Here is a 27,737-nt window from a genome sequence, read left to right as displayed (position 1 = left end):
CTTTCCAGAACTTTTTTTCTCTCCCGGAACATTCCAGAACTTTTTTGACATTCCGGAATTTTTTCACTCCCGGAACGTTCCGGAAATTCCCTCTAGGTGCTGCTCCGGGAATTCCTCGGGATTTTGGGAATTTTCCCCGGGATTTCGGGAGTTTTCCTCGGGATTTTGGGAATTTTCCTCCTTTTCCAGCCCTGCTCCCCTTTCCCGGCCTTCGGCCGCTGCTCCTCCCTCGAGATTTTCCAGATTTTCCTCGGAATTTTCTGGATTTTCCTCGGAATTTTCTGGATTTTCCTCGGGATCCGCTGAATTTCTGGGATTTTCCTCAGGATTTTCGGGATTTTCCTCGAGATTTTGGGGATTTTCCGTGGGATTTTCAGGATTTTCCTCGGAATTTTGGTTTTTTTTCATGGGATTTTCCAGATTTTCCGTGGGATTTTCCAGATTTTCCGTGGGATTTTGGAGATTTTCCGTGAGATTTTCCAGATTTTTGGGGTTTCCTGTGGGATTTTCAGGATGTTCCTCTGGATTTGGAGGATTTTCCGTGGGATTTTCCAAATTTTGGGGATTTTCGGTGTTTTCTGTGAGATTTTCTGGATTTTCCGCTGGATTTTGGGGATTTTCTGTGGGATTTTCCAGGTTTTCCGTGGGATTTTCTGGATTTTGGGGGTTTTCCATAGGATTTTCCGTGTTTTCTGTGGGAATTTGGGGATTTTCCGTGGGATTTTCCTCCCCTGCTCCTTCCCCTTCCTCGTGCTCCTCCTTTTCCTCGGGATCATCCGTGAAGGGATTTTCCCCCTGGAAAAAAAGGGAAAAAAAATTCCCCAAACCCCTCAAAAATTCCCCCAAAAAAATTCCACAAAACCTCCCAAAAATTCCCAAAAAATTCCCCAAAAAAACCCCTGAAAATTCCCCAAAAATTCCCCAAAAATTCCCAAAACCTTTTCCCAAATCCCTAAAATTCAAAAAATTCCCCAAAATACCCTCAAAATTCCAAAACATTCCCAAAAATTCCCAAAAAATTCCCCAAAACCCCCAAAAAATTTCCTACACACTTCGAAAATTCCCCAAAAAACCCTGAAAACTCCCCAAAAGTTCTACAAAACCCCCCAAAAAATCTCCCCAGATCCCCCAAAATTCCCCAAAATCCTCTGGAAACATCTGAAAATTCCCAAAGACCCCCCAAAATTCCCAGAAATCCTTCCAAAACCCCCCAAAAATTCCACAAAAACCCTGAAAATTTCCCAGAATTCCCCCCAAAACCACCGAAAATTCCCAAATATTCCCAAAAAAACCTCTGAAAGTTCCCTAAAATCCCTGAAAATTCCCAAAAAAATCCCAAAAACGCCCCCAAAACCTCCAAAAAATCCCAAAAATCCCTGCAAAATCCTCAAAAACCCCCAAAAATTCCAAAACTTCCCCCAAACCCCTGAAAATTCCCAAACGTTCCCCAACATTCCCAAAAATTCCTAGAATTCCCAAAAAATTCCCAAATCTGCCCTGAAAACCACCAAAAATTCCCAAAAATACCCTGCAAAATCCTCCAAAAACTCCCCAAAACCCCCAAAAATTCCCCAGAATTCCCAAAACTTCCCAAATATTCCCAAAAAACCTCAGAAAGTTCCCTATAACCCCTCAAAATTCCCAAAAAAAATCCGAAAACCGCCCCCAAAAGCCCTGAAAATTCCAAAAAAATTCCCCAAAACCCCCCCCAAAACCCCCGAAAATTCCCAAATATTCCCAAAAAAACCTCCGAAAATCCCCCCAAAACCACCGAAAATTCCCAAATATTCCCAAAAAACCTCCGAAAATTCCCCCAAAATCCCTTCAAAACTTCTCCCGAACTCCTGAAAATTCCCAAACATTCCTGAACATTCCCAAAAATTCCTAGAATTCCCAAAAAATTCCCAAATCTGCCCTGAAAACCACCAAAAATTCCCAAAAAAACCCTGCAAAATCCTCCAAAAAACCCCCCAAAACCCCCAAAAATTCCCCAGAATTCCCAAAACTTCCCAAATATTCCCAAAAAACCTCCGAAAGTTCCCTAAAACCCCTCAAAATTCCCAAAAAATTCCCAAAACTGCCCCCAAAAGCCCTGAAAATTCCAAAAAAATTCCCCAAAATCCCCCCAAAACCACCGAAAATTCCCCAGAATTCCCCCCAAAATTCCCAAATATTCCCCAAAAACCTCCGAAAATTCCCCAAAACCCCTGAAAATTCCAAAAAAATTCCCCAAAATCCCCCCAAAACCACCGAAACTTCCCAAATATTCCCAAAAAAACCTCCGAAAATCCCCCCAAAACCACCGAAAATTCCCAAAAAAACTCCGAAAATTCCCCAAAAATCCCTCCAAAACTTCCCCCTAACCCCTGAAAATTCCCGAAAATTCCCGAAAACCCCCGGAATTCCCGAAAATCCCGGGGATTTGGCACCTGCAGGAAGCGCTGGAGTTTGCTGCCGATGGTTTTGTTGTTGAGGATGCTCCGAGCCACGGCCAGCGACGCCCGCTTGGAATGCTCCAGCATGGCCTGGGAAAAGCGGGAATTTCCTGGGAATTCCGGGAATTCCGGGAATTCCGGGAGTTCTCCAGGGAAAACTCCTCAGAATTCTGGGGTTTTACTGGGAAAATTCGTCAGAATTCTGGGATTTTCCTGGGAATTCTCCTGAGAAAACTCCTCAGAATTCCAGGAATTCTCCTGGGAAAATTAGTCAGAATTTGGGATTTTCCTGGGAATTCTCCTGGTAATTCTGGGAATTTCCTGGGAAAACTCCTCAGAATTCTGAGATTTTCCTGGGAATTCTCCTGGGAAAACTCTTTAGAATTCCAGGAATTCTCCTGGGAAAACTCCTGGGAAAACTCCTACGAATTATGGGAATTTTCTGGGAAAACTCCTCAGAATTCTGGGAATTCTCCTGGGAATTTCAGGGAATTCTTCAGGGAATTTTTCAGATAATTTTCCTGGAAATTACAGGGGATTTTCCAGGGAAATCTCCAGGAAATTCTCTTGGGAATTGTCTAAGGGATTCGCCTCAGAATTATTCCGGGAATTTTTCAGGGAATTCTCTTCAGAATTCTTGGAATTCTCTTGGGAAAACTACTCAGTATTCCAAGAGTTTCCTGGGAAAACTCCTCAGAGTTCCAGGAATTCTCCTGGGAAAACTCCTGGGAAAACTCCTCAGAATTCTGGGAATTCTCCTGGGAAAACTCCTCAGAATTCCAGGAATTCTCCTGGAAGAACTCCTGGGAAAACTCCTCAGAATTCTGGGAATTGCCTGGGAAAGTTCCTCGGAATTCTGGGAATTCTCCCAGGAAAATCAGTCAGAATTCTGGGATTTTCCTGGGAATTCTCCTGGTAATTCTGGGAATTTCCTGGGAAAACTCCTCAGAATTCTGGGAATTTTCAAGGAAAAACTCCTCAGAATTCTGAGATTTTCCTGGGAATTCTCCTGGGAAAACTCTTTAGAATTCCAGGAATTCTCCAGGGAAAACTCCTGGGAAAACTCCTCAGAATTCTGGGAATTCTCCTGGGAAAACTCCTCAGAATTCTGGGAATTCTCCTGGGAATTTCAGGGAATTCTTCAGGGAATTTTTCAGATAATTTTCCTGGAAATTACAGGGGGTTTTCCAGGGAAATCTCCAGGGAATTTTCCCCAGGGAAATCTCCAGGAAATTCTCTCGGGAATTGTCTAAGGAATTCGCCTCAGAATTATTCCGGGAATTTTTCAGGGAATTCTCTTCGGAATTCTTGGAATTCACTTGGGAAAACTACTCAGTATTCCGAGATTTTCCTGGGAAAACTCCTCAGAATTCCAGGAATTCTCCTGGGAAAACTCCTGGGAAAACTGCTCAGAATTCTGGGAATTTCCTGGGAAAGTTCCTCGGAATTCTGGGAATTCTCCCAGGAAAATCAGTCAGAATTCTGGGATTTTCCTGGGAATTCTCCTGGTAATTCTGGGAATTTCCTGGGAAAACTCCTCAGAATTCTGGGAATTCTCAAGGGAAAACTCCTCAGAATTCTGAGATTTTCCTGGGAATTCTCCTGGGAAAACTCCTCAGAATTCCAGGAATTCTCCTGGGAAAACTCCTGGGAAAACTCCTCAGAATTCCAGGAATTCTCTTGGGAAAACTCCTGGGAAAACTCCTCAGAATTCCGGGAATTTCCTGGGAAAACTCCTCAGAATTCTGGGAATTCTCCTGGGAATTTCAGGGAATTCTTCAGGGAATTTTTCAGATAATTTTCCTGGGAATTATAGGGGATTTTCCAGGGAAATCTCCAGGGAATTTCTTGGGAATTCTCCTTGGAATTTTCCTAGAAATCTCCTGGGAATATTCCTGGGAATTCTGGAATTTTCCTGGGAATTCTCCTGGGAATTATTCTGGGAATTTTCCAGGGAATTTTTCAGGGAAATCTCCAGGGAATTCTCCTGGGAATTTTCCATGGAATTCCAGGGAATCTTCCTGAAAATTATCCTGGGAATTCCAGGGAATTCTCCTGGGCAGATCCCATCAGAATTCCCGGGATTTGGGGTAGATCCTCTCAGAATTCCCGGGATTCGGGCAGAATTCCCGGGATTTGGGGCAGATCCCCTTGGAATTCCCGGGATTGGGGCGGGATTCCCTGGATTTGGGGCAGATCCCATCAGAATTCCCGGGATTCGGGCAGAATTCCCGGGATTTGGGGCAGATCCCTTAAGAATTCGCGGGATTCGTGCAGGATTCCCGGGATTTGGGGCAGATCCCAGCAGAATTCCCGGGATTTGGGGCAGATCCCTTTAGAATTCCCGGGATTTGGGGCAGATCCCATCAGAATTCCCGGGATTCGGGCGGGATTCCCGGGATTTGGGGCAGATCCCCTCGGAATTCCCTGGATTTGGGGCAGATCCCATCAGAATTCCCGGGATTTGTGGAAGATCCCATGAGAATTCCCGGGATTTGGGTCAGATCCCATCAGAATTCCCAGGCTTTGGGGCAGATCCCAGCAGAATTCCCAGGCTTTGGTGCAGATCCCATCAGAATTCCCGGGATTTGGGATGGATCCCATCAGAATTCCCGGGATTTGGGATGGATCCCATCAGAATTCCCGGGATTTGGGATGGATCCCATCAGAATTCCCGGGATTTGGGATGGATCCCATGAGAATTCCCAGGATTTGGGGCAGATCCCAGCAGAATTCCCGGGATTCGGGCAGAATTCCCGGGATTTGTGTCAGATCCCCTCAGAATTCCCGGGATTGGGGCAGAATTCCTGGGATTTGGGCGATTCCCATTTGGATTCCCGGGATTTGGGGCAGATCCCCTCGGAATTCCGGGGATTTGTGGCAGATCCCATGGGAATTCCCGGGATTTGGGGCAGAATTCCCAGGATTTGGGGCAGAATTCCCGGGATTGGTGCAGAATTCCCGGGATTCATGCAGAATTCCGGGATTCGGGCTGCCTCACCCGGCGGTTGTGGTTGTGCTCCGGGGCCCGGAGGTGCCGCTGGATGGATCCGAAATGCATCGGGAGCAGCAGGTCACAGGCGGAGCAGTGAGCGGCCTCCACCTTCCGCACGAACTGATCCAGGGCCAGGTCTGGGAAATCGGGAATGGGATCAGGGATCGGGATCAGGGATCTGGGAATGGGATCGGGAATGGGATCGGGAATGGGAGCAGCAGGTCACAGGCGGAGCAGTGAGCGGCCTCCACCTTCCGCACGAACTGATCCAGGCCCAGCTCTGGGAAATCGGGAATTTGGGATCAGGGATTGGGATCTGGGAATGGGATCGGGAATGGGATCGGGAATGGGATCGGGAATGGGATCGGGAATGGGAGCAGGAATGGGAGCAGCAGGTCACAGGCGGAGCAGTGAGCGGCCTCCACCTTCCGCACGAACTGATCCAGGGCCAGATCTGGGAAATCGGGAATGGGATCGGGATCAGGGATCTGGGATCGGGAATGGGATCGGGAATGGGATCGGGAATGGGATCGGGATCAGGGATCGGGAATGGGATCGGGAATGGGATCAGGAGGTCACAGGCGGAGCAGTGAGCGGCCTCCACCTTCCGCACGAACTGATCCAGGGCCAGCTCTGGGAAATCGGGAATGGGATCAGGGATCAGGGATTGGGATCGGGAATGGGATCGGGAATGGGATCGGGAATGGGATCGGGAATGGGATCGGGAATGGGATCGGGAATGGGATCGGGAATGGGATCGGGAATGGGATCGGGAATGGGAGCAGCAGGTCACAGGCGGAGCAGTGAGCGGCCTCCACCTTCCGCACAAAGTGATCCAGGGCCAGGTCTGGGAAATCGGGAATTTGGGATCAGGGATTGGGATCGGGATCAGGGGTTTGGGATCAGGAATGGGATCGGGAATGGGATCGGGAATGGGATCGGGAGGTCACAGGCGGAGCAGTGAGCGGCCTCCACCTTCCGCACGAACTGATCCAGGCCCAGCTCTGGGAAATCGGGAATTTGGGATCAGGTCTGGGATCAGGGATCGGGAATGGGATCGGGATCAGGGATCCGGGAATGGGATCGGGAATGGGATCGGGATCAGGGATCGGGATCAGGGATCGGGAATGGGATCGGGAATGGGATCGGGAATGGGATCAGGGACTGGGATCGGGATCAGGGATTGGGATCGGGAATGGGATCGGGAATGGGATCAGGGATTGGGATCGGGAATGGGAGCAGGAATGGGATTGGGAACAGGGGTTTGGGATCGGGAATGGGATCGGGAATGGGATCGGGATCAGGGATCAGGGAATGGGATCGGGAATGGGATCGGGAATGGGAGCAGCAGGTCACAGGCGGAGCAGTGAGCGGCCTCCACCTTCCGCACGAACTGATCCAGGCCCAGCTCTGGGAAATCGGGAATTTGGGATCAGGGGTTTGGGATCGGGAATGGGATCGGGAATGGGATCGGGAATGGGATCGGGATCAGGAAATTAAATCGGGAATGGGATCGGGATCAGGGATCCGGGATCAGGGATTGGGATCGGGAATGGGATCGGGAATGGGATCGGGAATGGGATCGGGAATGGGATCGGGAATGGGATCGGGAATGGGATCGGGAATGGGATCGGGAATGGGATCAGGAGGTCACAGGCGGAGCAGTGAGCGGCCTCCACCTTCCGCACAAAGTGATCCAGGGCCAGGTCTGGGAAATCGGGAATTTGGGATCAGGGATTGGGATCGGGATCAGGGGTTTGGGATCAGGAATGGGATCGGGAATGGGATCGGGAATGGGATCGGGAGGTCACAGGCGGAGCAGTGAGCGGCCTCCACCTTCCGCACGAACTGATCCAGGCCCAGCTCTGGGAAATCGGGAATTTGGGATCAGGTCTGGGATCAGGGATCGGGAATGGGATCGGGATCAGGGATCCGGGAATGGGATCGGGAATGGGATCGGGATCAGGGATCGGGATCAGGGATCGGGAATGGGATCGGGAATGGGATCGGGAATGGGATCAGGGACTGGGATCGGGATCAGGGATTGGGATCGGGAATGGGATCGGGAATGGGATCAGGGATTGGGATCGGGAATGGGAGCAGGAATGGGATTGGGAACAGGGGTTTGGGATCGGGAATGGGATCGGGAATGGGATCGGGATCAGGGATCAGGGAATGGGATCGGGAATGGGATCGGGAATGGGAGCAGCAGGTCACAGGCGGAGCAGTGAGCGGCCTCCACCTTCCGCACGAACTGATCCAGGCCCAGCTCTGGGAAATCGGGAATTTGGGATCAGGGGTTTGGGATCGGGAATGGGATCGGGAATGGGATCGGGAATGGGATCGGGATCAGGAAATTAAATCGGGAATGGGATCGGGATCAGGGATCCGGGATCAGGGATTGGGATCGGGAATGGGATCGGGAATGGGATCGGGAATGGGATCGGGAATGGGATCGGGAATGGGATCGGGAATGGGATCGGGAATGGGATCGGGAATGGGATCAGGAGGTCACAGGCGGAGCAGTGAGCGGCCTCCACCTTCCGCACAAAGTGATCCAGGGCCAGGTCTGGGAAATCGGGAATTTGGGATCAGGGATTGGGATCGGGATCAGGGGTTTGGGATCAGGAATGGGATCGGGAATGGGATCGGGAATGGGATCGGGAGGTCACAGGCGGAGCAGTGAGCGGCCTCCACCTTCCGCACGAACTGATCCAGGGCCAGATCTGGGAAATCGGGAATGGGATCGGGATCAGGGATCGGGAATGGGATCAGGGAATGGGATCGGGATCAGGGATCTGGGATCAGGAATGGGATCAGGAATGGGATCGGAATGGGATCAGGGATTGGGATCAGGATCAGGAATGGGATCAGGAAACAGGATCAGGGATTGGGAGCAGGAATGGGATCTGGAATGGGATCGGAATGGGATCACGACTGGGATCAGGATCGGGATCAGGAATGGCCGATCCCTCCGGGACGTTCCGGAGCCGTTCCCGGCGTTCCCGGGAATTTGGGGTACCCTGGGTCAGGTCCTGCTCCCGCTGGATCTGCTGGATCACGGCGTTGATGTCCCGGATCCCGCGGCGCCGCTCCTCCGTCTTCCGCGTCTTGTTGGCCACGTATTCCTGCAGGAATTCCATGGGATCAGCTTCCCAAAAATCCCCAACACACCCTGGAATCATCCCAAAAATCCCCAATTCGTCCTGCAGGAATTCCATGGGATCAGCTTCCCAAAAATCCCCAACACACCCTGGAATCATCCCAAAAATCCCCAATTCCTCCTGCAGGAATTCCATGGGATCGGCTTCCCAAAAATCCCCGGGATCGGCTTCCCAAAAATCCCCAACACACCCTGGAATTATCCCAAAAATCCCCAATTCCCCTGCAGGGAATTCCCTGGGATCAGCTTCCCAAAAATCCCCGGGAATGGGCCTGGAGAGTCCCCAATTTCCCAAATCCTCCTGCAGGGAATTCCCTGGGATCAGCTTCCCAAAAATCCCTGGGATCAGCTTCCCAAAAATCCCCGGGATCAGCTTCCCAAAAATCCCAAAATCCCTCCTGCAGGAATTCCATGGGGTCAGCTTCCCAAAAATCCCCAGGATCGGCTTCCCAAAAATCCCCGGGAATGGGCCTGGAGAATCCCCAATTTCCCAATTCCTCCTGCAGGAATTTCATGGGATCGGCTTCCCAAAAATCCCTGGGATTGGCTTCCCAAAAATCCCCGGGATCGGCTTCCCAAAAATCCCCAACACACCCCGGAATCATCCCAAAAATCCCCAATTCCCCCTGCAGGAATTCCATGGGATCAGCTTCCCAAAAATCCCAAAATCCCTCCTGCAGGGAACTCCATGGGATCAGCTTCCCAAAAATCCCTGGGATCGGCTTCCCAAAAATCCCTGGGATCGGCTTCCCAAAAATCCCCGGGAATGGGCCTGGAGAATCCCCAATTTCCCAATTCCCCCTGCAGGGAATTCCCTGGGATCAGAATCCCAAAAATCCCCGGGATCGGCTTCCCAAAAATCCCCAACACACCCTGGAATTATCCCAAAAATCCCCAATTCCCCCTGCAGGGAATTCCCTGGGATCAGAACCCCAAAAATCCCCAACCCACCCTGGAATTATCCCAAAAATCCCCAATTCCTCCTGCAGGGAATTCCATGGGATCGGCTTCCCAAAAATCCGCAACCCACCCTGGAATCATCCCAAAAATCCCCAATTCCCCCTGCAGGAATTCCCTGGGATCAGAATCCCAAAAATCCCCGGGAATGGGCCTGGAGAATCCCCAATTTCCCAATTCCCCCTGCAGGGATGAGGATGATGAAGATGAAGATGAGGAGGATGAAGATGAGGATGATGAAGGCACCTGGAGGAACTGTGCCGTCTGCGGGGGCAGCCGCGCGCCCACGAACTGGAAATGGGAAATGGGAGAGGAAAAGCAGGAACAGGAGAGGAGGAAGAGGAGGAAGATAAAGATGAAGATGAAGATGAGGATGAAGATGAGGATGATGAGGATGATGATGATGAGGATGAAGAAGATGAAGGCACCTGCAGGAACTGTGCCGTGTGGGGCGGCAGCCGCGCTCCCACGAACTGGAAATGGGAAATGGGGAGAGGGAAAGCAGGAACAGGAGAGGAGCAAGAGGAAGAGGATGATGAAGATGAAGATGAAGATGAAGATGAAGATGAAGATGAAGATGAAGATGAAGATGAAGATGATGAAGATGAGGATGAGGAGGATGAGGAGGCTGAGGCCGAAGGCACCTGGAGGAACTGGGCCGTGTGGGGCGGCAGCCGCGCTCCCACGAACTGGAAATGGGAAATGGGAGAGGGAAAGCAGGAACAGGAGAGGAGGAAGAGGAGGATGAAGATGAAGATGAGGAGGATGAAGATGATGAAGATGAAGATGAAGATGAAGATGAAGATGAAGATGAAGATGAAGATGAAGAAGAGGAGGATGATGAAGATGAGGATGAGGAGGATGAGGATGATGAAGGCACCTGCAGGAACTGGGTCGTCTGCTGGGGCAGCACGAACTGGAAATGGGAAATGGGAGAGGAAAAGCAGGAACAGGAGAGGAGGATGAGGAGGAGGAGGATGAGGATGAAGATGAAGATGAAGATGAGGAGGATGAGGAGGCCGAGGCCGAAGGCACCTGCAGGAACTGTGCCGTCTGCGGGTGCAGCCGCGCGCCCACGAACTGGAAATGGGAAATGGGGAGGAAAAGCAGGAACAGGAGAGGAGGAAGAGGAGGAGGAGGATGAGGATGAAGATGAAGATGAGGATGAGGAGGATGAGGAGGCTGAGGCCGAAGGCACCTGCAGGAACTGGGCAGTCTGCGGGGGCAGCCGCGCTCCCATGAACTGGAAATGGGAAATGGGGAGGAAAAGCAGGAACAGGAGAGGAGGAAGAGGAGGATGAGGATGAGGATGAAGATGAAGATGAAGATGAAGATGAGGATGAGGATGAAGAAGATGAAGGCACCTGCAGGAACTGGGCCGTGTGGGGCGGCAGCCGCGCTCCCACGAACTGGAAGTGCTCCCGGTGGAATTTGCTCTCCAGGTGCTGCCGGATCTCGTCCTCGAAGAACGTCCGGAACTTGCACAGGGAGCAGACGAACTGGATCCTGGAAAATAAACACCGGGATAGCGGGAATAACGGCGGGAATGACGGGAATAACGGCGGGAATAACGGGAATAATGGGAATGGGAAACGCGTGAACGGCGGGAATGGCGGGAATGGGAAACGCAGGAAACACGGGAATAAATGGGAATGGGAAACATGGGAATAAATGGGAATGGTGGGAATGGGAAACACGGGAATAAATGGGAATGGGAAACACGGGAATAACGGGAATGGTGGGAATGATGGGAATGGGAAACACGGGAATAACGGGAATGGGAATAACGGGAATAACGGGAATGGGAAACACGGGAATAACGGGAATAAATGGGAATAACGGGAATGGGAAACACGGGAATAACGGGAATAAATGGGAATAACGGGAATGGGAAAAACGGGAATAATGGGAATAACGGGAATAATGGGAATAACGGGAATAATGGGAATAACGGGAATAATGGGAATGGCGGGAATCACGGGAATGGGAAACACAGGAATAATGGGAATAACGGGAATAATGGGAATAACGGGAATAATGGGAATGATGGGAATGGGAAACATGGGAATAATGGGAAAAATGGGAATAATGAGAAAAATGGAAAAAATGGGAATAATGGGAATGGGGAAATGGGAAAAATGGGAAACAAAGGAATGGTGGGAAAAATAGGAATGGTGGGAATAACGGGAAACACGGGAATAACGGGAATGACAAACACGGGAATAATCTCTGAAAATTGGGGAGAAATTCCTAAAGAGAGCAAGAATCCCTAAAAAAGTGGAAAAGATCCCTAAAAAAGTGGAAACAATCCCTAAAAAAGAAAAAAAACTCCATTAAAAGAGCGAAAAATCTCTTAAAAAAAGGGGGAAAATCCCAAAGAGGAAAAATCCATTAAAAAAGGGAAAGAATCTCGAAAAATGTTGAAAAAAAATCCCAAAAAAAAAGAGGAAAAATCCATAAAAAAGGACGAAAAATCCATTTAAAAAAGAGGAAAAGTCCATTATAAAAAGAAAAAAAAATCTCTAAAAAAGTGGGGGAAAAATCCCTAAAAGAGTGGGAAAAAAATCCCTAAAAAAAGAGGAAAAAATCCATTTTAAAAAGGAAAAAAAATCTTTAAAAATGTGGAAAAAAATCTCAAAAAAAAAGGGGAAAAATCCATTTTAAAAAGGAAAAAAATCTTTAAAAATGTGGAAAAAAAATCTCAAAAAAAAGGGGAAAAATTCATTTTAAAATGGAAAATCTCTAAAAAATGGGAAATACTCCCAAAAAAAGGAAATATTCCCAAAAAAAGGGGGAAATTCCCGGAATCCCAGGGTACCTCTCCACCATCCGGTCCCGGTGCCGCTTCTTCTGCCGTTCCTGGGATTTCCTCCCGGCCGGGAGCCGCTGGGAAATCTGGGAATTCTCCTCGGGATGGCCCAGGGCGCCTGGAAAACGGGAATTCCGGGAATTCTGGGAATTCCGGGAAGCTCGGAGGGAATCCAGCCCAAAATCCCAGAAAATCCAACCTAAAATCCCAAAAAATCGGCCCAAAATCCCACAAAATCGGCCCAAAATCCCAGAAAATCCAACCTAAAATCCCACAAAATCGGCCCAAAATCCCAGAAAATCCAACCTAAAATCCCAAAAAATCGGCCCAAAATCCCAGAAAATCCAACCTAAAATCCCAAAAATCGGCCCAAAATCCCAGAAAATCCAACCTAAAATCCCAAAAAATCGGCCCAAAATCCCAGAAAATCCAACCTAAAATCCAAAAAAATCGGCCCAAAATCCCAGAAAATCCGACCTAAAATCCCAAAAAATCGGCCCCAAATCCCAGAAAATCCAACCTAAAATCCCAAAAAAATCGGCCCAAAATCCAAGAAAATCCAACCTAAAATCCCAAAAATCGGCCAAAAATCACAGAAAATCCAACCTAAAATCCCAAAAAATCGGCCCAAAATCCCAGAAAATCCAACCTAAAATCCCAAAAAATCGGCCCAAAATCCCAGAAAATCCAACCTAAAATCCCAAAAAAATCGGCTCAAAATCCCAGAAAATCCAACCTAAAATCCCAAAAAATCGGCCCAAAATCCCAGAAATCCAACCTAAAATCCCAGAAAATCGGCCCAAAATCCCAGAAAATCCAACCTAAAATCCCAAAAAATCGGCCCAAAATCCCAGAAAATCCAACCTAAAATCCCAAAAAAATCAGCCCAAAATCCCAGAAAATCCAACCTAAAATCCCAAAAAATCGGCCCAAAATCCCAGAAAATCCAACCTAAAATCCCAAAATATCAGCCCAAAATCCCAGAAAATCCAACCTAAAATCCCAAAAAAATTGGCCCAAAATCCCAGAAAATCCAACCTAAAATCCCAAAAAATCGGCCCAAAATCCCAGAAAATCCAACCTAAAATCCCAAAAAAATCGGCCCAAAATCCCAGAAAATCCAACCTAAAATCCCAAAAAATCAGCCCAAAATCCCAGAAAATCCAACCTAAAATCCCAAAAAATCGGCCCAAAATCCCAGAAAATCCAACCTAAAATCCCAAAAAATCGGCCCAAAATCCCAGAAAATCCAACCTAAAATCCAAAAAAATCGGCCCAAAATCCCAGAAAATCCAACCTAAAATCCCAAAAAATCGGCCCAAAATCCCAGGAAATCCAACCTAAAATCCCAAAAATCGGCCCAAAATCCCAGAAAATCCAAACTAAAATCCCAAAAATCGGCCCAAAATCCCAGAAAATCCAAACTAAAATCCAAAAAAAATCGGCCCAAAATCCCAGAAAATCCAACCTAAAATCACAAAAAATCGGCCCAAAATCCCAGAAAATCCAACCTAAAATCCCAAAAAATCAGCCCAAAATCCCAGAAAATCCAACCTAAAATCCCAAAAAATCGGCCCAAAATCCCAGAAAATCCAACCTAAAATCCCAAAATATCAGCCCAAAATCCCAGAAAATCCAACCTAAAATCCCAAAAAAATTGGCCCAAAATCCCAGAAAATCCAACCTAAAATCCCAAAAAATCGGCCCAAAATCCCAGAAAATCCAACCTAAAATCCCAAAAAAATCGGCCCAAAATCCCAGAAAATCCAACCTAAAATCCCAAAAAATCGGCCCAAAATCCCAGAAAATCCAAACTAAAATCCCAAAAATCGGCCCCAAATCCCAGAAAATCCAACCTAAAATCCCAAAAAATCGGCCCAAAATCCCAGAAAATCCAACCTAAAATCCCAAAAAAATCGGCCCAAAATCCCAGAAAATCCAACCTAAAATCCCAAAAAATCGGCCCAAAATCCCAGAAAATCCAACCTAAAATCCCAAAAAATCGGCCCAAAATCCCAGAAAATCCAACCTAAAATCCCAAAAATCGGCCCAAAATCCCAGAAAATCCAACCTAAAATCCCAAAAATCGGCCCAAAATCCCAGAAAATCCAACCTAAAATCCAAAAAAAATCGGCCCAAAATCCCAGAAAATCGGCCCAAAATCCCAGAAAATCCAACCTAAAATCCCAAAAAATCAGCCAAAAATCCCAGGGAATCCAACCAAAAATCCCAGGGAATCCAACCTAAAATCCCAAAAAATCAGCCCAAAATCCCAGAAAATCCAACCTAAAATCCCCAAAAAATCGGCCCAAAATCCCAGAAAATCCAACCTAAAATCCCAAAAAATCGGCCCAAAATCCCAGAAAATCCAACCTAAAATCCCAAAAAATCGGCCCAAAATCCGAGAAAATCCAACCTAAAATCCCAAAAAATCGGCCCAAAATCCCAGGGAATTCAAAATCCCAAGAAATCCAGAATCTAAAAAAATCAGCCCAAAATCCCAAAAATCAACCCAAAATCTCAGGGAATCCAAGGAAAATATGAGGGAATCCAGCCCAAAATCCCAGAAAATCCAAAATCCCAGGAAATCAGCCCAAAATCGCAGGGAATCCAACCCAAAAATCCCAAAAAATCAACCCAAAATCTGAGGGAATCAAAAATCTCAAGAAACCAATAAAAAATCCCGGGAAATCAGCCCAATATCCCAGGAAATCCAAAATTCCAGGAAATCCAACCCAAAATCCGAAGAAATCGGCCCAAAATCCCAGAAAATCCAGCCCGGAATCCCAGGAAATAGAAAATCCCAGGAAATCAATCAAAAAAATCCCAGGAAATCCAAGGAAAATCCCAAAAACAATCAGCCCCAAATCCTCCCCTGATCCCGAATTCCTGGAATTCCCTCCCCAAATTCCTGGAATTTCCTGGAACTCCCGACTCACCTTTCTCGGAATCTCTTCCCTCTTCATCCTCCCCTTCCTGAAAACCCAAAAATTCGGGAATTTCAAACCCCCTGGAATGAAATCCCGGGAATTTTTTCTCCCTCAGGAAATTTCCCTTGGATTTGGGAATCCCCAAATTTTGGGGGATTTTTCCCAAAGAAATCCCTCAGGGATGGGAATTCCATTGGAGAGGTCGAAATTCCCTGGAATTCCCAAATTTCCTGTGAAAAATTCCAATTCCAGCCCTTCCCCCATGTGCAAAATCCTCCTGGAATTCCACCAAAATTCCAGAATTTCCCACCCCCAGATCCCGAAATCCTGGAATTTCCCTCTCCCAAATCCCCAAATTCCAGAATTTCCCTCCCCCAGATCCCAAAATTCCTGAATTTCCCTCCACTAGATCCCAAAATTCCCAACTTTCCCTCCCCCAGATCCCAAAATTCCTGAATTTCCCTCCACTAGATCCCAAAATTCCCGACTTTCCCTCCCCCAGATCCCAAAATTCCGGAATTTCCCTCCCCCAGATCCCAAAATTCCCGACTTTCCCTCTCCCAGATCCCAAAATTCCAGAAATTTCCTTTCCCAAAATCCCAAAATCCCCAAATTTCCCTCACTCACCCCTCTGGATTCCTCCTTTTCTCCGGATTCTCCCTCCGTGCCTTCCTCTGGAACCAACAAAACCCCAAAAATTTGGGAATTTGGGATAAATCCCGGGAATTTTAACCTGGAAATCCAAAATTCAACCCCAAAAATTGGGAATTCGGGAGAAATTCCGGGATTTTCTGAGCTGGAATTCCAGGATTCAGCCCCAAAAATTTGGGAACTTGGGATAAATCCTGGGAATTTTAAAGCAAAACTCATCCCAATAAAACACGGAATGGGGTAAATCCTGGGATTTTTAAACAGGAATTCCAGAACTCAGCCCAATAAATGCGGAATTTGGGATAAATCCCGGGATTTTTGAACAGGAATTCCGGAACTCATCCCCAGAAATTGAAAATTTGGGTAATTCCTGGGATTTTTAACCCAGAACTCATCCCGAAAAACGCGGAATTTGGGTAATTCCTGGGATTTTAACCCGGAACTCATCCCAATAAAACATGGAATGGGGCAAATCCCGGGATTTTTAAACAGGAATTCCAGAACTCAGCCCAAAAAAATGTGGAATTTGGGATAAATCCCAGGATTTTAAACCAGAATTCAGCCCAATAAATGTGGAATTTGGGGTAAATCCCAGGATTTTTGAACAGGAATTCCGGAACTCATCCCCAGAAATTGGGAATTTGGGTAATTCCTGGGATTTTAAACCAGAACTCATCCCAAAAAATGTGGAATTTGGGGTAATTCCAGGGATTTTAACCTGGAACTCATCCCGAAAAACGCGGAATTTGGGTAATTCCTGGGATTTTAACCCGGAACTCATCCCAAAAAACGGGGAATTTGGGATAAATCCCGGGATTTTGGAACAGGAATTCCGGAACTCATCCCCAGAAATTGGAAATTTGGGTAATTCCTGGGATTTTTAACCCAGAACTCATCCCGAAAAACGCGGAATTTGGGTAATTCCTGGGATTTTAACCCGGAACTCATCCCAATAAAACATGGAATGGGGCAAATCCCGGGATTTTTAAACAGGAATTCCAGAACTCAGCCCAAAAAAATGTGGAATTTGGGATAAATCCCAGGATTTTAAACCAGAATTCAGCCCAATAAATGTGGAATTTGGGGTAAATCCCAGGATTTTTGAACAGGAATTCCGGAACTCATCCCCAGGAATTGGGAATTTGGGTAATTCCTGGGATTTTAAACCAGAACTCATCCCGAAAAACGCGGAATTTGGGTGATTCCTGGGATTTTAAACCAGAATTCAGCCCAAAAAATGTGGAATTTGGGTAAATCCTGGGATTTTAACCCAGAACTCATCCCAAAAAACGCGGAATTTGGGTGATTCCTGGGATTTTAACCCAGAACTCATCCCAAAAAACGCGGAATTTGGGTAATTCCTGGGATTTTAACCCGGAACTCATCCCGAAAAATGGGGAATTTGAGTAAATCCTGGGATTTTAAACCAGAACTCATCCCGAAAAAGGCGGAATTTGGGTAATTCCTGGGATTTTGACCCGGAACTCATCCCGAAAAAGGCGGAATTTGGGTAATTCCTGGGATTTTAACCCGGAACTCATCCCGAAAAAGGCGGAATTTGGGTAATTCCTGGGATTTTAACCCGGAACTCATCCCGAAAAACGCGGAATTTGGGTAATTCCTGGGATTTTGACCCGGAACTCATCCCGAAAAAGGCGGAATTTGGGTAATTCCTGACCGTTGTCGGAGCTGGAGTTGTCGGAGCCGTTCTCGTTCCGTTCCTCGCTCGGCTGCTGCCGCCGCCGGCCCGAACCCTCCCGGCGCGGCCGCTTCCGCTGCGGCTGCGGGAAAACGGGAAAAATCGGGAAAATTGGGAAAAACGGGGGAAATGGAGAGAAAATCGGGAGAAAATTGGGAAAATTGGGGGAAAATCGGGAGAAAATCGGGAGAAAATTGGGGGAAATGGAGAGAAAATCAGGAGAAAATTGGGAGAAAATTGGGAAAATTAAGGGAAATGGAGAGAAAATCGGGAGAAAATTGGGAAAATTGGGGGAAAGGGAGAGAAAATCGGGAGAAAATTGGGAAATTTGGGGGAAAGGGAGAGAAAATCGGGAGAAAATTGGGAGAAAATTGGGAAAATTGGGGGAAATGGAGAGAAAATCGGGAGAAAATTGGGAAAATTGGGGGAAATGGAGAGAAAATCGGGAAAATTGGGGGAAATGGAGAGAAAATCCGGAGAAAATTGGGAAAAAATGGGGGAAATGGAGAGAAAATCGGGAGAAAATTGGGAGAAAATTGGGAAAATTGGGGGAAATGGAGAGAAAATCAGGAGAAAATTGGGAAAATTGGGGGAAAGGGAGAGAAAATCCGGAGAAAATTGGGGGAAATGGAGAGAAAATCAGGAGAAAATTGGGGGAAAGGGAGAGAAAATCGGGAGAAAATTGGGAGAAAATTGGGAAAATTGGAAGAAATGGAGAGAAAATCGGGAGAAAATTGGGGAAAAATGGGAAAATTGGGGGAAAGGGAGAGAAAATCGGGAGAAAATTGGGGAAAAATGGGGGACATGGAGCGAAAATCGGAAGAAAATTGGGAGAAAATTGGGGAAAAATGAGGGAAATGGAGAGAAAATCGGGAGAATTGGGAGAAAATTGGGAAAATTGGGGGAAATGGAGAGAAAATCGGGAGAAAATTGGGAAAATTGGGGGAAATGGAGAGAAAATCGGGAGAAAATTGGGAGAAAAATGGGAAAATTGGGGGAAATGGAGAGAAAATCGGGAGAAAATTGGGGAAAAATGGGAAAATTGGGGGAAATGGAGAAAATCGGGAGAAAATTGGGAAAATTGGGGGAAATGGAGAGAAAATCAGGAGAAAATCGGGAGAAAATTGGGAAAATTGGGGGAAAATCGGGAGAAAATTGGCAAAATTGGGGAAAATTGGGGGAAATGGAGAGAAAATCGGGAGAAAATCGGGAGAAAATTGGGGGAAATGGAGAGAAAATCGGGAGAAAATTGGGGGAAATGGAGAGAAAATCAGGAGAAAACTGGGAGAAAATTGGGAAAATTATGGGAAATGCAGAGAAAATCGGGAGAAAATTGGGGAAAAATGGGGGAAATGGGAGAAAATCGGGAGAAAATTGGGAAAATTGGGGGAAATGGAGAGAAAATCGGGAGAAAATTGGGAAAAGATTGGGAAAATTGGGGGAAATGGAAAGAAAATCGGGAGAAAATTGGGAGAAAATTGGGAAAATTGGGGGAAATGGAGAGAAAATCGGGGGGAAATTGGGGAAATTGGGGAAATTGGGGGAAAGGGAGAGAAAATCGGGAGAAAATTGGGGAAATTGGGGGAAATGGAGAGAAAATCGGGAGAAAATTGGGGAAAAATTGAGAGAAAATTGAGAGAAAACTGGGGGATAAATGGGGGAAAAGTTGGGGGAAATGCACGGAAAAGTTATGGAAAAGACATGGAAAACTCATGGAAAACCATGGAAAATCCAGGAAAAAAATAATGGAAAATCATGGGAAAACCACGGAAAACCATGGGAAAACCACGGAAAAAATGTGGAAAGACCATGGAAAACCATGGAAAAAACACGAAAAAAACGTGGAAAGACCATGGAAAAGCCATGGAAAACTCATGGAAAACCATGGAAAATCCAGGAGAAAAATAATGGAAAATCATGGGAAAACCACGGAAAACCGTGGAAAGACCACGGAAAGACCATGGAAACTCATGGAAAAACCATGAAAACTCATGGAAAACCACGGAAAAACCAGGAAAAAATAATGGGAAAACCACGGAAAAACCATGGAAAGACCATGGAAACTCCTGGAAAAACCATGAAAACTCATGGAAAACCATACAAAAACGATGGAAAAATAACGGAACATGGAAAACCATGGAAAAACCACGGAAAAACCATGGAAACTCATGGAAAAATCATGAAAACTCATGGAAAACCATACAAAAACTATATAAAAATAACGTAACATGGAAAACCATGGAAAAACCATGGAAAAACCATGGAAACTCATGGAAAAACCATGAAAACACATGGAAAGGGATATAAAAATAACGGAACATGGAAAACCATGGAAAATCCAAGAAAAAATACTGGAAAATAATGGGAAAACCACGGAAAACCATGGAAAAACCGTGGAAAGACCATGGAAACTCATGGAAAACCATACAAAAATGATGGAAAAATAACGGAACATGGAAAACCATGGAAAAACCATGGAAAGACCATGAAAACTCATGGAAAGGGATATAAAAATAACGGAACATGGAAAACCATGGAAAAACCAGGAAAAACCATGGAAACTCATGGAAAGACCATGGAAACTCATGGAAAGGGATATAAAAATAACGGAACACGGAAAACCATGGAAAAACCACAGAAAAACCATGGAAAGACCATGGAAAAACCATGAAAACTCATGGAAAACGATACAAAAACTATATAAAAATAACGTAACATGGAAAACCATACAAAAATGATGGAAAAATAATAGAACATGGAAAACCATGCAAAAACCATGGAAAAACCATGGAAACTCATGGAAAAACCATGAAAACTCATGGAAAACGATACAAAAACGACATAAAAATAACGGAACATGGAAAACCATGGAAAACCCAAGGGAAACCCGCCAGAAGATTCCCGACTCACCCGGAACTCGGCGTCCCAGAGCCGCCAGCCCCTCCGGAGGCGCTTGAGGCCGCGGCCGGAGCCGGGGAAGGCGCGTCCGGCCTCGGGGAGGATGTTGTGGGAGAAGAGCGACGGGAGGCGCCGGCCGGGCCCGCGCGGATCGGCCCATCCGCCGCGCGCCGGGAACGCCGGGAACGCCGGGAACGGCCGCTCCCGGCCCCAGCCCCGCGCCCCGAAATCCTCACGGAATTTCCCCGGGAATTGCTGCTCCCGCGGCGGCGGCGGCGGGCGGACGTAGAAGTCGCCGGCATCGGGCTCGGGTTCGCCGGGATAATCGCCGGGATAATCGTTGGGATAATCGGGATAATCGTTGGGATAATCAGGATAATCGTTGGGATAATCGTTGGGATAATCAGGATAATCGTTGGGATAATCGTTGGGATAATTGTTGGGATAATCGTTGGGATAATCGCCGGGATAGTCGTAGGCGGCCCGGTACGGATCCCGGTCGTTCACGCGGGAGTCGCCGTAGGATTCGTAGGGATCGTACCTGACGGGGAAAATTCGGGAATTTTGGGGTTTTCCAAATGGGAAAGGGAGAGGTGCGGGGTGGGAGAGGGGTTTTTTTTTGGGAATTGCCAAAAAAATGGTTTCAAGGGGTTGGGGATTTCTAAGAAAAAGGGTCTGGGGGATCGGGATCCACTTTATTCCCAAAAAAAATGGGTCCCGGGAGTTGGGGAGCACCTTCTCCAGCCCTTTTCCCACGTTTTCCAGCCCTTTTCCCACATTTTCCAGCCCTTTTCCCACGTTTTCCATCCCTCCCCACTCCCCAGGATCCAATCCCAAGCAGCCCTGGAACCCCAAATCCCAAATTCTGGATTTTTCAGGATAATCTTCCTTTCCGAATCCCATTCCCCAAATTCCAATCCCCCATTCCCACATTCCCAATCCCCCATTCTCATTCCCAATCCACCATTCCCAATCCCATTCTCCCATTCCCATTCTGCCAATCCCAGTCCCCACTCCAAATCCCCATTTCCAATCCAAATCCCCCATTCCCAATCCCCCATTCCCAATCCCCCATTCCCAAATCCCCATTCCCAATCCCCCATTCCCAAATCCCCATTCCCAATCCCCCATTATCCCAATCCCAGTCCCCATTCCCATTCCCAATCCCCCATTCCCATTCCCATTCCCAATCCCCCATTCCCCCATTCCCAAATTCCCAATCCTCCATTCCCATTCTCCCATTCCCATTCCCAATCCCCGATTCCCCCATTCCCAATCCCGCATTCCCATTCTCCCAATCCCAATCCCCCATTCCCATTCCCAATCCCCCATTCCCATTCTCCAAATCCCCCATTCCCCCATTCCCAAATTCCCAATCCCCTATTCCTATTCCCACATTCCCAATCCCCCATTCCCATTATCCCAATCCCCCATTCCCCATTCCCGAATCCCCATTCCCAATCCCCAATTCCCATTCTCCCAATCCCCATTCCCAATTCCAAATCCCCCATTCCCAAATCCCCATTCCAAATCCCACTCCCCCATTCCCAAATCCCCATTCCCATTCTCCCAATCCCCCATCCCCATTCCCCCAATCCCCCATTCCCATTCTCCCATTCCCAATCCCCTATTCCCAAATCCCCATTCCCATTCTCCCATTCCCATTCCCCCATTCCCAATCCCCCATTCCCAATCCCCCATTAACATTCTCCCATTCCCAATCCCCAATTCCCCATTCCCATTCCCAATCCCCCATTCCCAATCCCCCACTCCCAAATCCCCATCCCCAATCCCCCATTCCCAAATCCCAATCCCCCATTCCCAATCTCCCATTCCCATTCCCCCATTCCCAAATCCCCCATTCCCAATCCCCCATCCCCATTCCCAAATCCCCATTCCCAGTCCCAATCCCCCATTCCCAATCCCCCATTCCCATTATCCCAATCCCCCATTCCCATTCCCCAATTCCCCATTCCCAATCCCCCACTCCCATTCTCCCACTCCCAGTCCCCATTCCCATTATCCCAAATCCCCATTCCCATTCTCCCAATCCCAATCCCCCATTCCCATTCCCCCATTCCCATTCCCAAATCCCCATTCCCAAATCCCCATTCCCATTCCCATTCTCCCATTCCCCCATTCCCATTATCCCATTCCCAATCCCCCATTCCCAATCCCAATCCCCATTCCCAATCCCCCATTCCCCCAATCCCCCATTCCAAATCCCCCATTCCCAAATCCCCATTCCCAATCCCCCACTCCCATTATCCCAATCCCAATCCCCATTCTCCCAATCCCCCATTCCCAATCCCCCATTCCCAATCCCCATTCCCAATCCCCCAATCCCATTCCCAATCCCACTCCCCCATTCCCAATCCCCGCCTGTCCGGTGCGGCTCCGTACCCCCGTCCCGTTCCCGGGGGTCCCTCGGGGTCGCTCTGGCCGGTTCCCGGCTCCGGCCGCTGTTTCCCGGTGCCCTCGGGGGCCCCGTCGGGCTCGGAGCCGCCCAAATCCCAGGAATTGGCGGCGGCGCCGAAGCCGAAGGCTCCGGAGCCCTCCTGCCCGTAGCCGTAGCCGTAGGCATAGCCCTCGTAGCCTGGCGGGAGGGATTCGGGATCACCGGGAATCCGGGATTACCGGGAATTCCAGAGGCACCGGGAATTCGGGAGGCACCGGGGATTCAGGAGGCAACGGGGATTCAGGAATTTGGGATTCACCAGGAATTCGGGAGGCACCGGGAATTTGGGATTCACCGGGAATTCAGGAATTTGGGATTCACCGGGGATTCGGGAATTTGGGAATCACAGGGGATTCGGGAATTTGGGATTCACCAGGAATTCGGAATTCACCGGGGATTCAGGAATTCGGGATTCACCAGGGATTCAGGAATTTGGGATTCACCAGGAATTCGGGATTCACCGGGGATTCAGGAATTTGGGATTTATCAGGAATTCAGGAATTTGGGATTCACCAGGGATTCAGGAATTCGGGATTCACCGGGAATTCGGGATTCACCGGGGATTCAGGAATTCGGGACTCACCAGGAATTCGGGAGTCACCGGGAATTCAGGAATTCGGGATTCACCGGGGATTCAGGAATTTGGGATTCAGGAATTCGGGAGTCACCGGGATTCGGGAATTCGGGATTCACCGGGAATTCAGGAATTCGGGATTCACCAGGAACTCAGGAATTTGGGACTCACCGGGGATTCAGGAATTCGGGATTCAGGAATTCGGGATTCACCGGGAATTCAGGAATTGGGGATTCAGGGATTCGGGATTCACCGGGATTCGGGAATTTGGGATTTACCAGGAATTTGGGATCGTTCCCAGGTAATTCCTATGGAATTTGGGGTCATTCCCATGGAATTTAGGATCATTCCCACAGAATTCGGGGTCATTCCCATGGAATTTGGGATCATTCCCGCCGGAGGAATCCCAAAAATTCCCTCATTTGGAACTCTGAGCCGTTTCCCCGTTCCAAAAATGCCGATTTTTTGTCGGATCCGGCGGGAATTTGGGACTAAAATTTGGGAAAGGAGAGGTGGGAGCTTCCCGAGGGCTCGGGCCGGGATCCAGGGATGGATCCAGAGGGATCCAGAGGGATCCGGGGGAGGAAATTCCACACTTGCCTCTGCTCGAGCCCGAATTCCAATCTCCGTACCCTAAAAAAGAGGAAAATCACGGTCAGGCTCCCAAAATCCCCCAAATTCCCCCCAAATCCGCCAGGAAATCGGCCCCAGGAGCCCCAAATCCCAAATTTCCGTCCAAGTTGGGAAGAATTCCCATCCCTGGGGATTTGGGGATCGTCAGGAAAGGGAAATTCCTGCTGAGAAATTGGGGAAAAGTGGGGGAAAAAATGGGAAAAAATTGGGAAAGAAATGGAAAAATTGGGAAAGAATTGGGGGGAAATGGGAAAATATGGGGGAAACCAGGGGAAAATGGAAAGAGTGGGAGAAAACTGGGAAAATTTGAGAAAGAATTGGGAAAAATGGGGGGGGAATGGGAAATAATGGGAAAAAATGAGAAAAAAAAAGAAAAAATGGGAAAAAATAGGGAAAACTTGGAAAAACTGGGGGAAAATGGCGAAAATGGGGGGAAAATGGGGAAAATGGGCAAAACAGGGAAAATGGGAATAATTGAAAGAATTTGGAAAAATAGGGGGAAAAAATAGGAAGAATAGGGGGAAATGGGAAAGAATAGGGAAAAAAATGGGGAAAACCAGGAGAAAAATGGGGAAAAGGAGGAGAAATATGGGAAAAAAACATTTTTTTCCTGCTGTTCCTGGCTGCCCTCATTCCCCAGCGGAATTTCAGCCCTAATTAGCGGCTCCTCATTAGCACAACAGCCCAATTAAGGTCTTTGGGCACCTCGGGGTGGGAATTTTCCTGGAATATTTTGGGAATTGCTGCCTCTCCCCCTCCGGGTGTGTCCCAGGTGAAACGAGGCCACTGTAGGAGCCGGGAACGGGGCGGGATTCATGGAAAAATGGGGAAAAATGGGAATAAAAGGGCTCAGGTGGAACCGGGAATTCCCGGGCCCGGAGCGGCAAGCAAATCCCGGGAATTTGGGAATTCCCGAGGTGGCGAATGGGGCTGGACTGGGAGCAAATCCCAATTTTGGGAGCAAATCCCGGGAATTTGGGAATTCCCGAGGTGGCGAATGGGGCTGGACTGGGAGCAAATCCCAATTTTGGGAGCAAATCCCGGGAATTTGGGAATTCCTGAGGTGGCGAATGGGGCTGGACTGGGAACAAATCCCAATTTTGGGATCAAACTCCCCGGGATCGGGGCTGTCCCGGTGTCCCCCCGGTGTCCCTCAGGGACATCTCCGTGTCCCGGTGTCCCCCCCCGGTGTTCCTCAGGGACACCCCCGGTCCCTCAGGGACACCCGCGGTCCCTCACGGACACCCCCGGTCCCTCAGGGACACCCCCGGTCCCTCACGGACATCTCCGGTCCCTCAGGGGATCCCTCCCGTCTCCCCCCGGTCCCTCAGGGACATCTCCGGTCCCTCACGGACACCCCCGGTCCCTCAGGGACATCTCCGGTCCCTCAGGGACACCCCCGGTCCCTCACGGACATCTCCGGTCCCTCAGGGGATCCCTCCCGTCCCCCCCGGTCCCTCAGGGATCGCTTCCCGCTCTCCCCTCACGGCTGCCCCCGAACCCCTCACGGACCCCGGTGATTACTCACCGGCCTCAGAGACCCCTCACGGTTCCCGCTCCTCACCGACCCCAGACACCCCTCACGGACCCCAGAGAACCCTCACGGTTCCCGCTGACCTCTCACGGACCCCGGTGACCACTCACCGGCCTCAGAGACCCCTCACGGTTCCCGCCGGCCCCTCACGGACCCCAGCGCTCCCTCATGGACCCCAGACACCCCTCACGGTTCCCGCCCCTTATGAACACCACCGGCCCCTCACGGACCCGCTGACCCCTCACCGGCCTCAGAGACCCCTCACGGTTCCCGCTGACCCCTCACGGACCCGCCGCCCCTCACCGGTTTCGCCCCTCACCGGCCTCAGAGACCCCTCACGGACCCCAGACACCCCTCACGGTTCCCGCCGGCCCCTCACGGACCCGCCGCCCCTCATCGGTTTCGCCCCTCACCGGCCTCAGAGACCCCTCACGGTTCCCGCTCCTCACGGTTCCCGCCGGCCCCTCACCGGCCTCAGAGACCCCTCACGGACCCGCTCCTCACGGTTCCCGCCGGCCCCTCACGGACCCGGTGACCCCTCACGGACCCGCCCCTTATGAACACCACCGGCCCCTCACGGTTCCCGCCGGCCCCTCACGGAGCCGCCGCCCCTCACCGGTTTCGCCCCTCACCGGCCTCAGAGACCCCTCACGGTTCCCGCCCCTCACCGGCCTCAGAGACCCCTCACGGTTCCCGCTCCTCACCGACCTCAGAGACCCCTCACGGTTCCCGCCCCTCACGGTTCCTGCCGCCCCTCACGGTTCCTGCCGCCCCTCACGGACCCGCCGCCCCTCACCGGCCTCAGAGACCCCTCACGGACCCCAGAGACCCCTCACGGTTCCCGCTGACCCCTCACCGGCCTCAGAGACACCCTCACGGTTCCCGCCCCTCACGGTTCCTGCCGCCCCTCACCGACCCCGCTGACCCCTCACGGACCCCGGTGACCCCTCACGGTTCCCGCCGGCCCCTCACGGACCCCGGTGACCCCTCACGGACCCGCCGCCTCTCACCGGTTTCGCCCCTCACCGACCCCACCGGCTCCTCACGGTTCCCGCCGGCTCCTCAGGGACCCGCTGACCCCTCACCGGCCTCAGAGACCCCTCACGGTTCCCGCTCCTCACGGTTCCTGCCGCCCCTCACGGACCCCGCCGCCCCTCACCGGTTTCGCCCCTCACCGACCCCAGAGACCCTTCACGGTTCCCGCTGACCCCTCACCGGCCCCAGAGAACCCTCACGGTTCCCGCCGCCCCTCACGGTTCCTGCCGCCCCTCACGGACCCCGGTGACCCCTCACGGACCCGCCGCCCCTCACCGGTTTTGCCCCTCACCGACCCCAGAGACCCCTCACGGTTCCTGCCGGCCCCTCACGGACCCGCTGACCCCTCACGGACCCCGGTGACCCCTCACGGACCCGCCGCCTCTCACCGGTTTCGCCCCTCACCGACCCCACCGGCTCCTCACGGTTCCCGCCCCCCCTCACGGTTCCCCCTCCTCAAGGACCCCAGCGTCCCCTCACGACTCCCGCCCCTCACAGCCCCGCCGGTCCTTCACGGTTCCCCCTCCTCCCGGACCCCGCCAGCCCCACCCGAGCCGGGCCGGTCCCGCCGCCCGCAGCCGCTCCGGTGCCGGTGCCGCCCCCCCCTCACCGTAGCTCATGATGGCGGCGCCTCCTCCCCTTTCCCGGGCGGTAACGGCGCCGCGCCGGCCCCGCCCCCACGCGCTGATTGGCAGCGCCGCTCCGCCTTCCCCGCGCTGATTGGTCCGCGCGGTTCGCGCCTCCCATTGGCCGCCAGGCGCTGTCGTTCATCGCGCTCTCCGCGCTGCGATTGGTTGAAATGAAAGTCTGCTTGATGAGTAGGCGTGGTTTCAGCAGCTCTGCTCTCCCATTGGTCGGCTGCGCCGGGTGAGGACCTATCGCGTGAGGGGCGCCCTTTGCCACGCCCCCTCCCCGCAGAGCCGGCTGCTATTGGCTGTCTCCGATAAGCCACGCCCCCCGCGGCGT

General features: G+C 50.0%; 1 protein-coding gene across 7 annotated transcripts; it reads right to left on the bottom strand.

Annotated features, from left to right (window-relative positions):
- AKAP8L (A-kinase anchoring protein 8 like) lies at positions 1 to 27,495 on the bottom strand. Of its 7 annotated transcripts, XM_072920033.1 has the most exons (14): positions 27,307 to 27,392; positions 24,170 to 24,202; positions 22,941 to 23,133; positions 20,550 to 21,078; positions 17,619 to 17,721; positions 15,917 to 15,963; positions 15,299 to 15,335; positions 12,369 to 12,477; positions 10,956 to 11,056; positions 10,749 to 10,789; positions 8,453 to 8,558; positions 5,437 to 5,567; positions 2,430 to 2,525; positions 1 to 795 (listed from the first exon to the last, which is right to left on the bottom strand). In XM_072920033.1, exons 1-14 carry the CDS (start codon positions 27,389 to 27,391, stop codon positions 64 to 66), a joined length of 2,343 nt encoding a protein of 780 aa, XP_072776134.1. In that variant the 5' UTR covers position 27,392; the 3' UTR covers positions 1 to 63. The 7 variants fall into 7 exon arrangements, with proteins under 7 accessions (XP_072776134.1, XP_072776135.1, XP_072776138.1 ...); XM_072920034.1 differs by lacking the exon at positions 10,749 to 10,789 and having other exon boundaries at positions 10,915 to 11,056; positions 27,382 to 27,495; XM_072920037.1 differs by lacking the exon at positions 10,749 to 10,789 and having other exon boundaries at positions 10,915 to 11,056; positions 27,307 to 27,406.
- Between the last annotated feature and the right edge of the window lie 242 nt (positions 27,496 to 27,737).

Source organism: Taeniopygia guttata, chromosome 30 (assembly GCF_048771995.1).
Source record: "Taeniopygia guttata chromosome 30, bTaeGut7.mat, whole genome shotgun sequence".
NCBI lineage: Eukaryota > Metazoa > Chordata > Aves > Passeriformes > Estrildidae > Taeniopygia > Taeniopygia guttata.
Note: the sequence above shows the minus strand (reverse complement) of the source record. Positions and strands in the feature narration are given on the sequence as shown.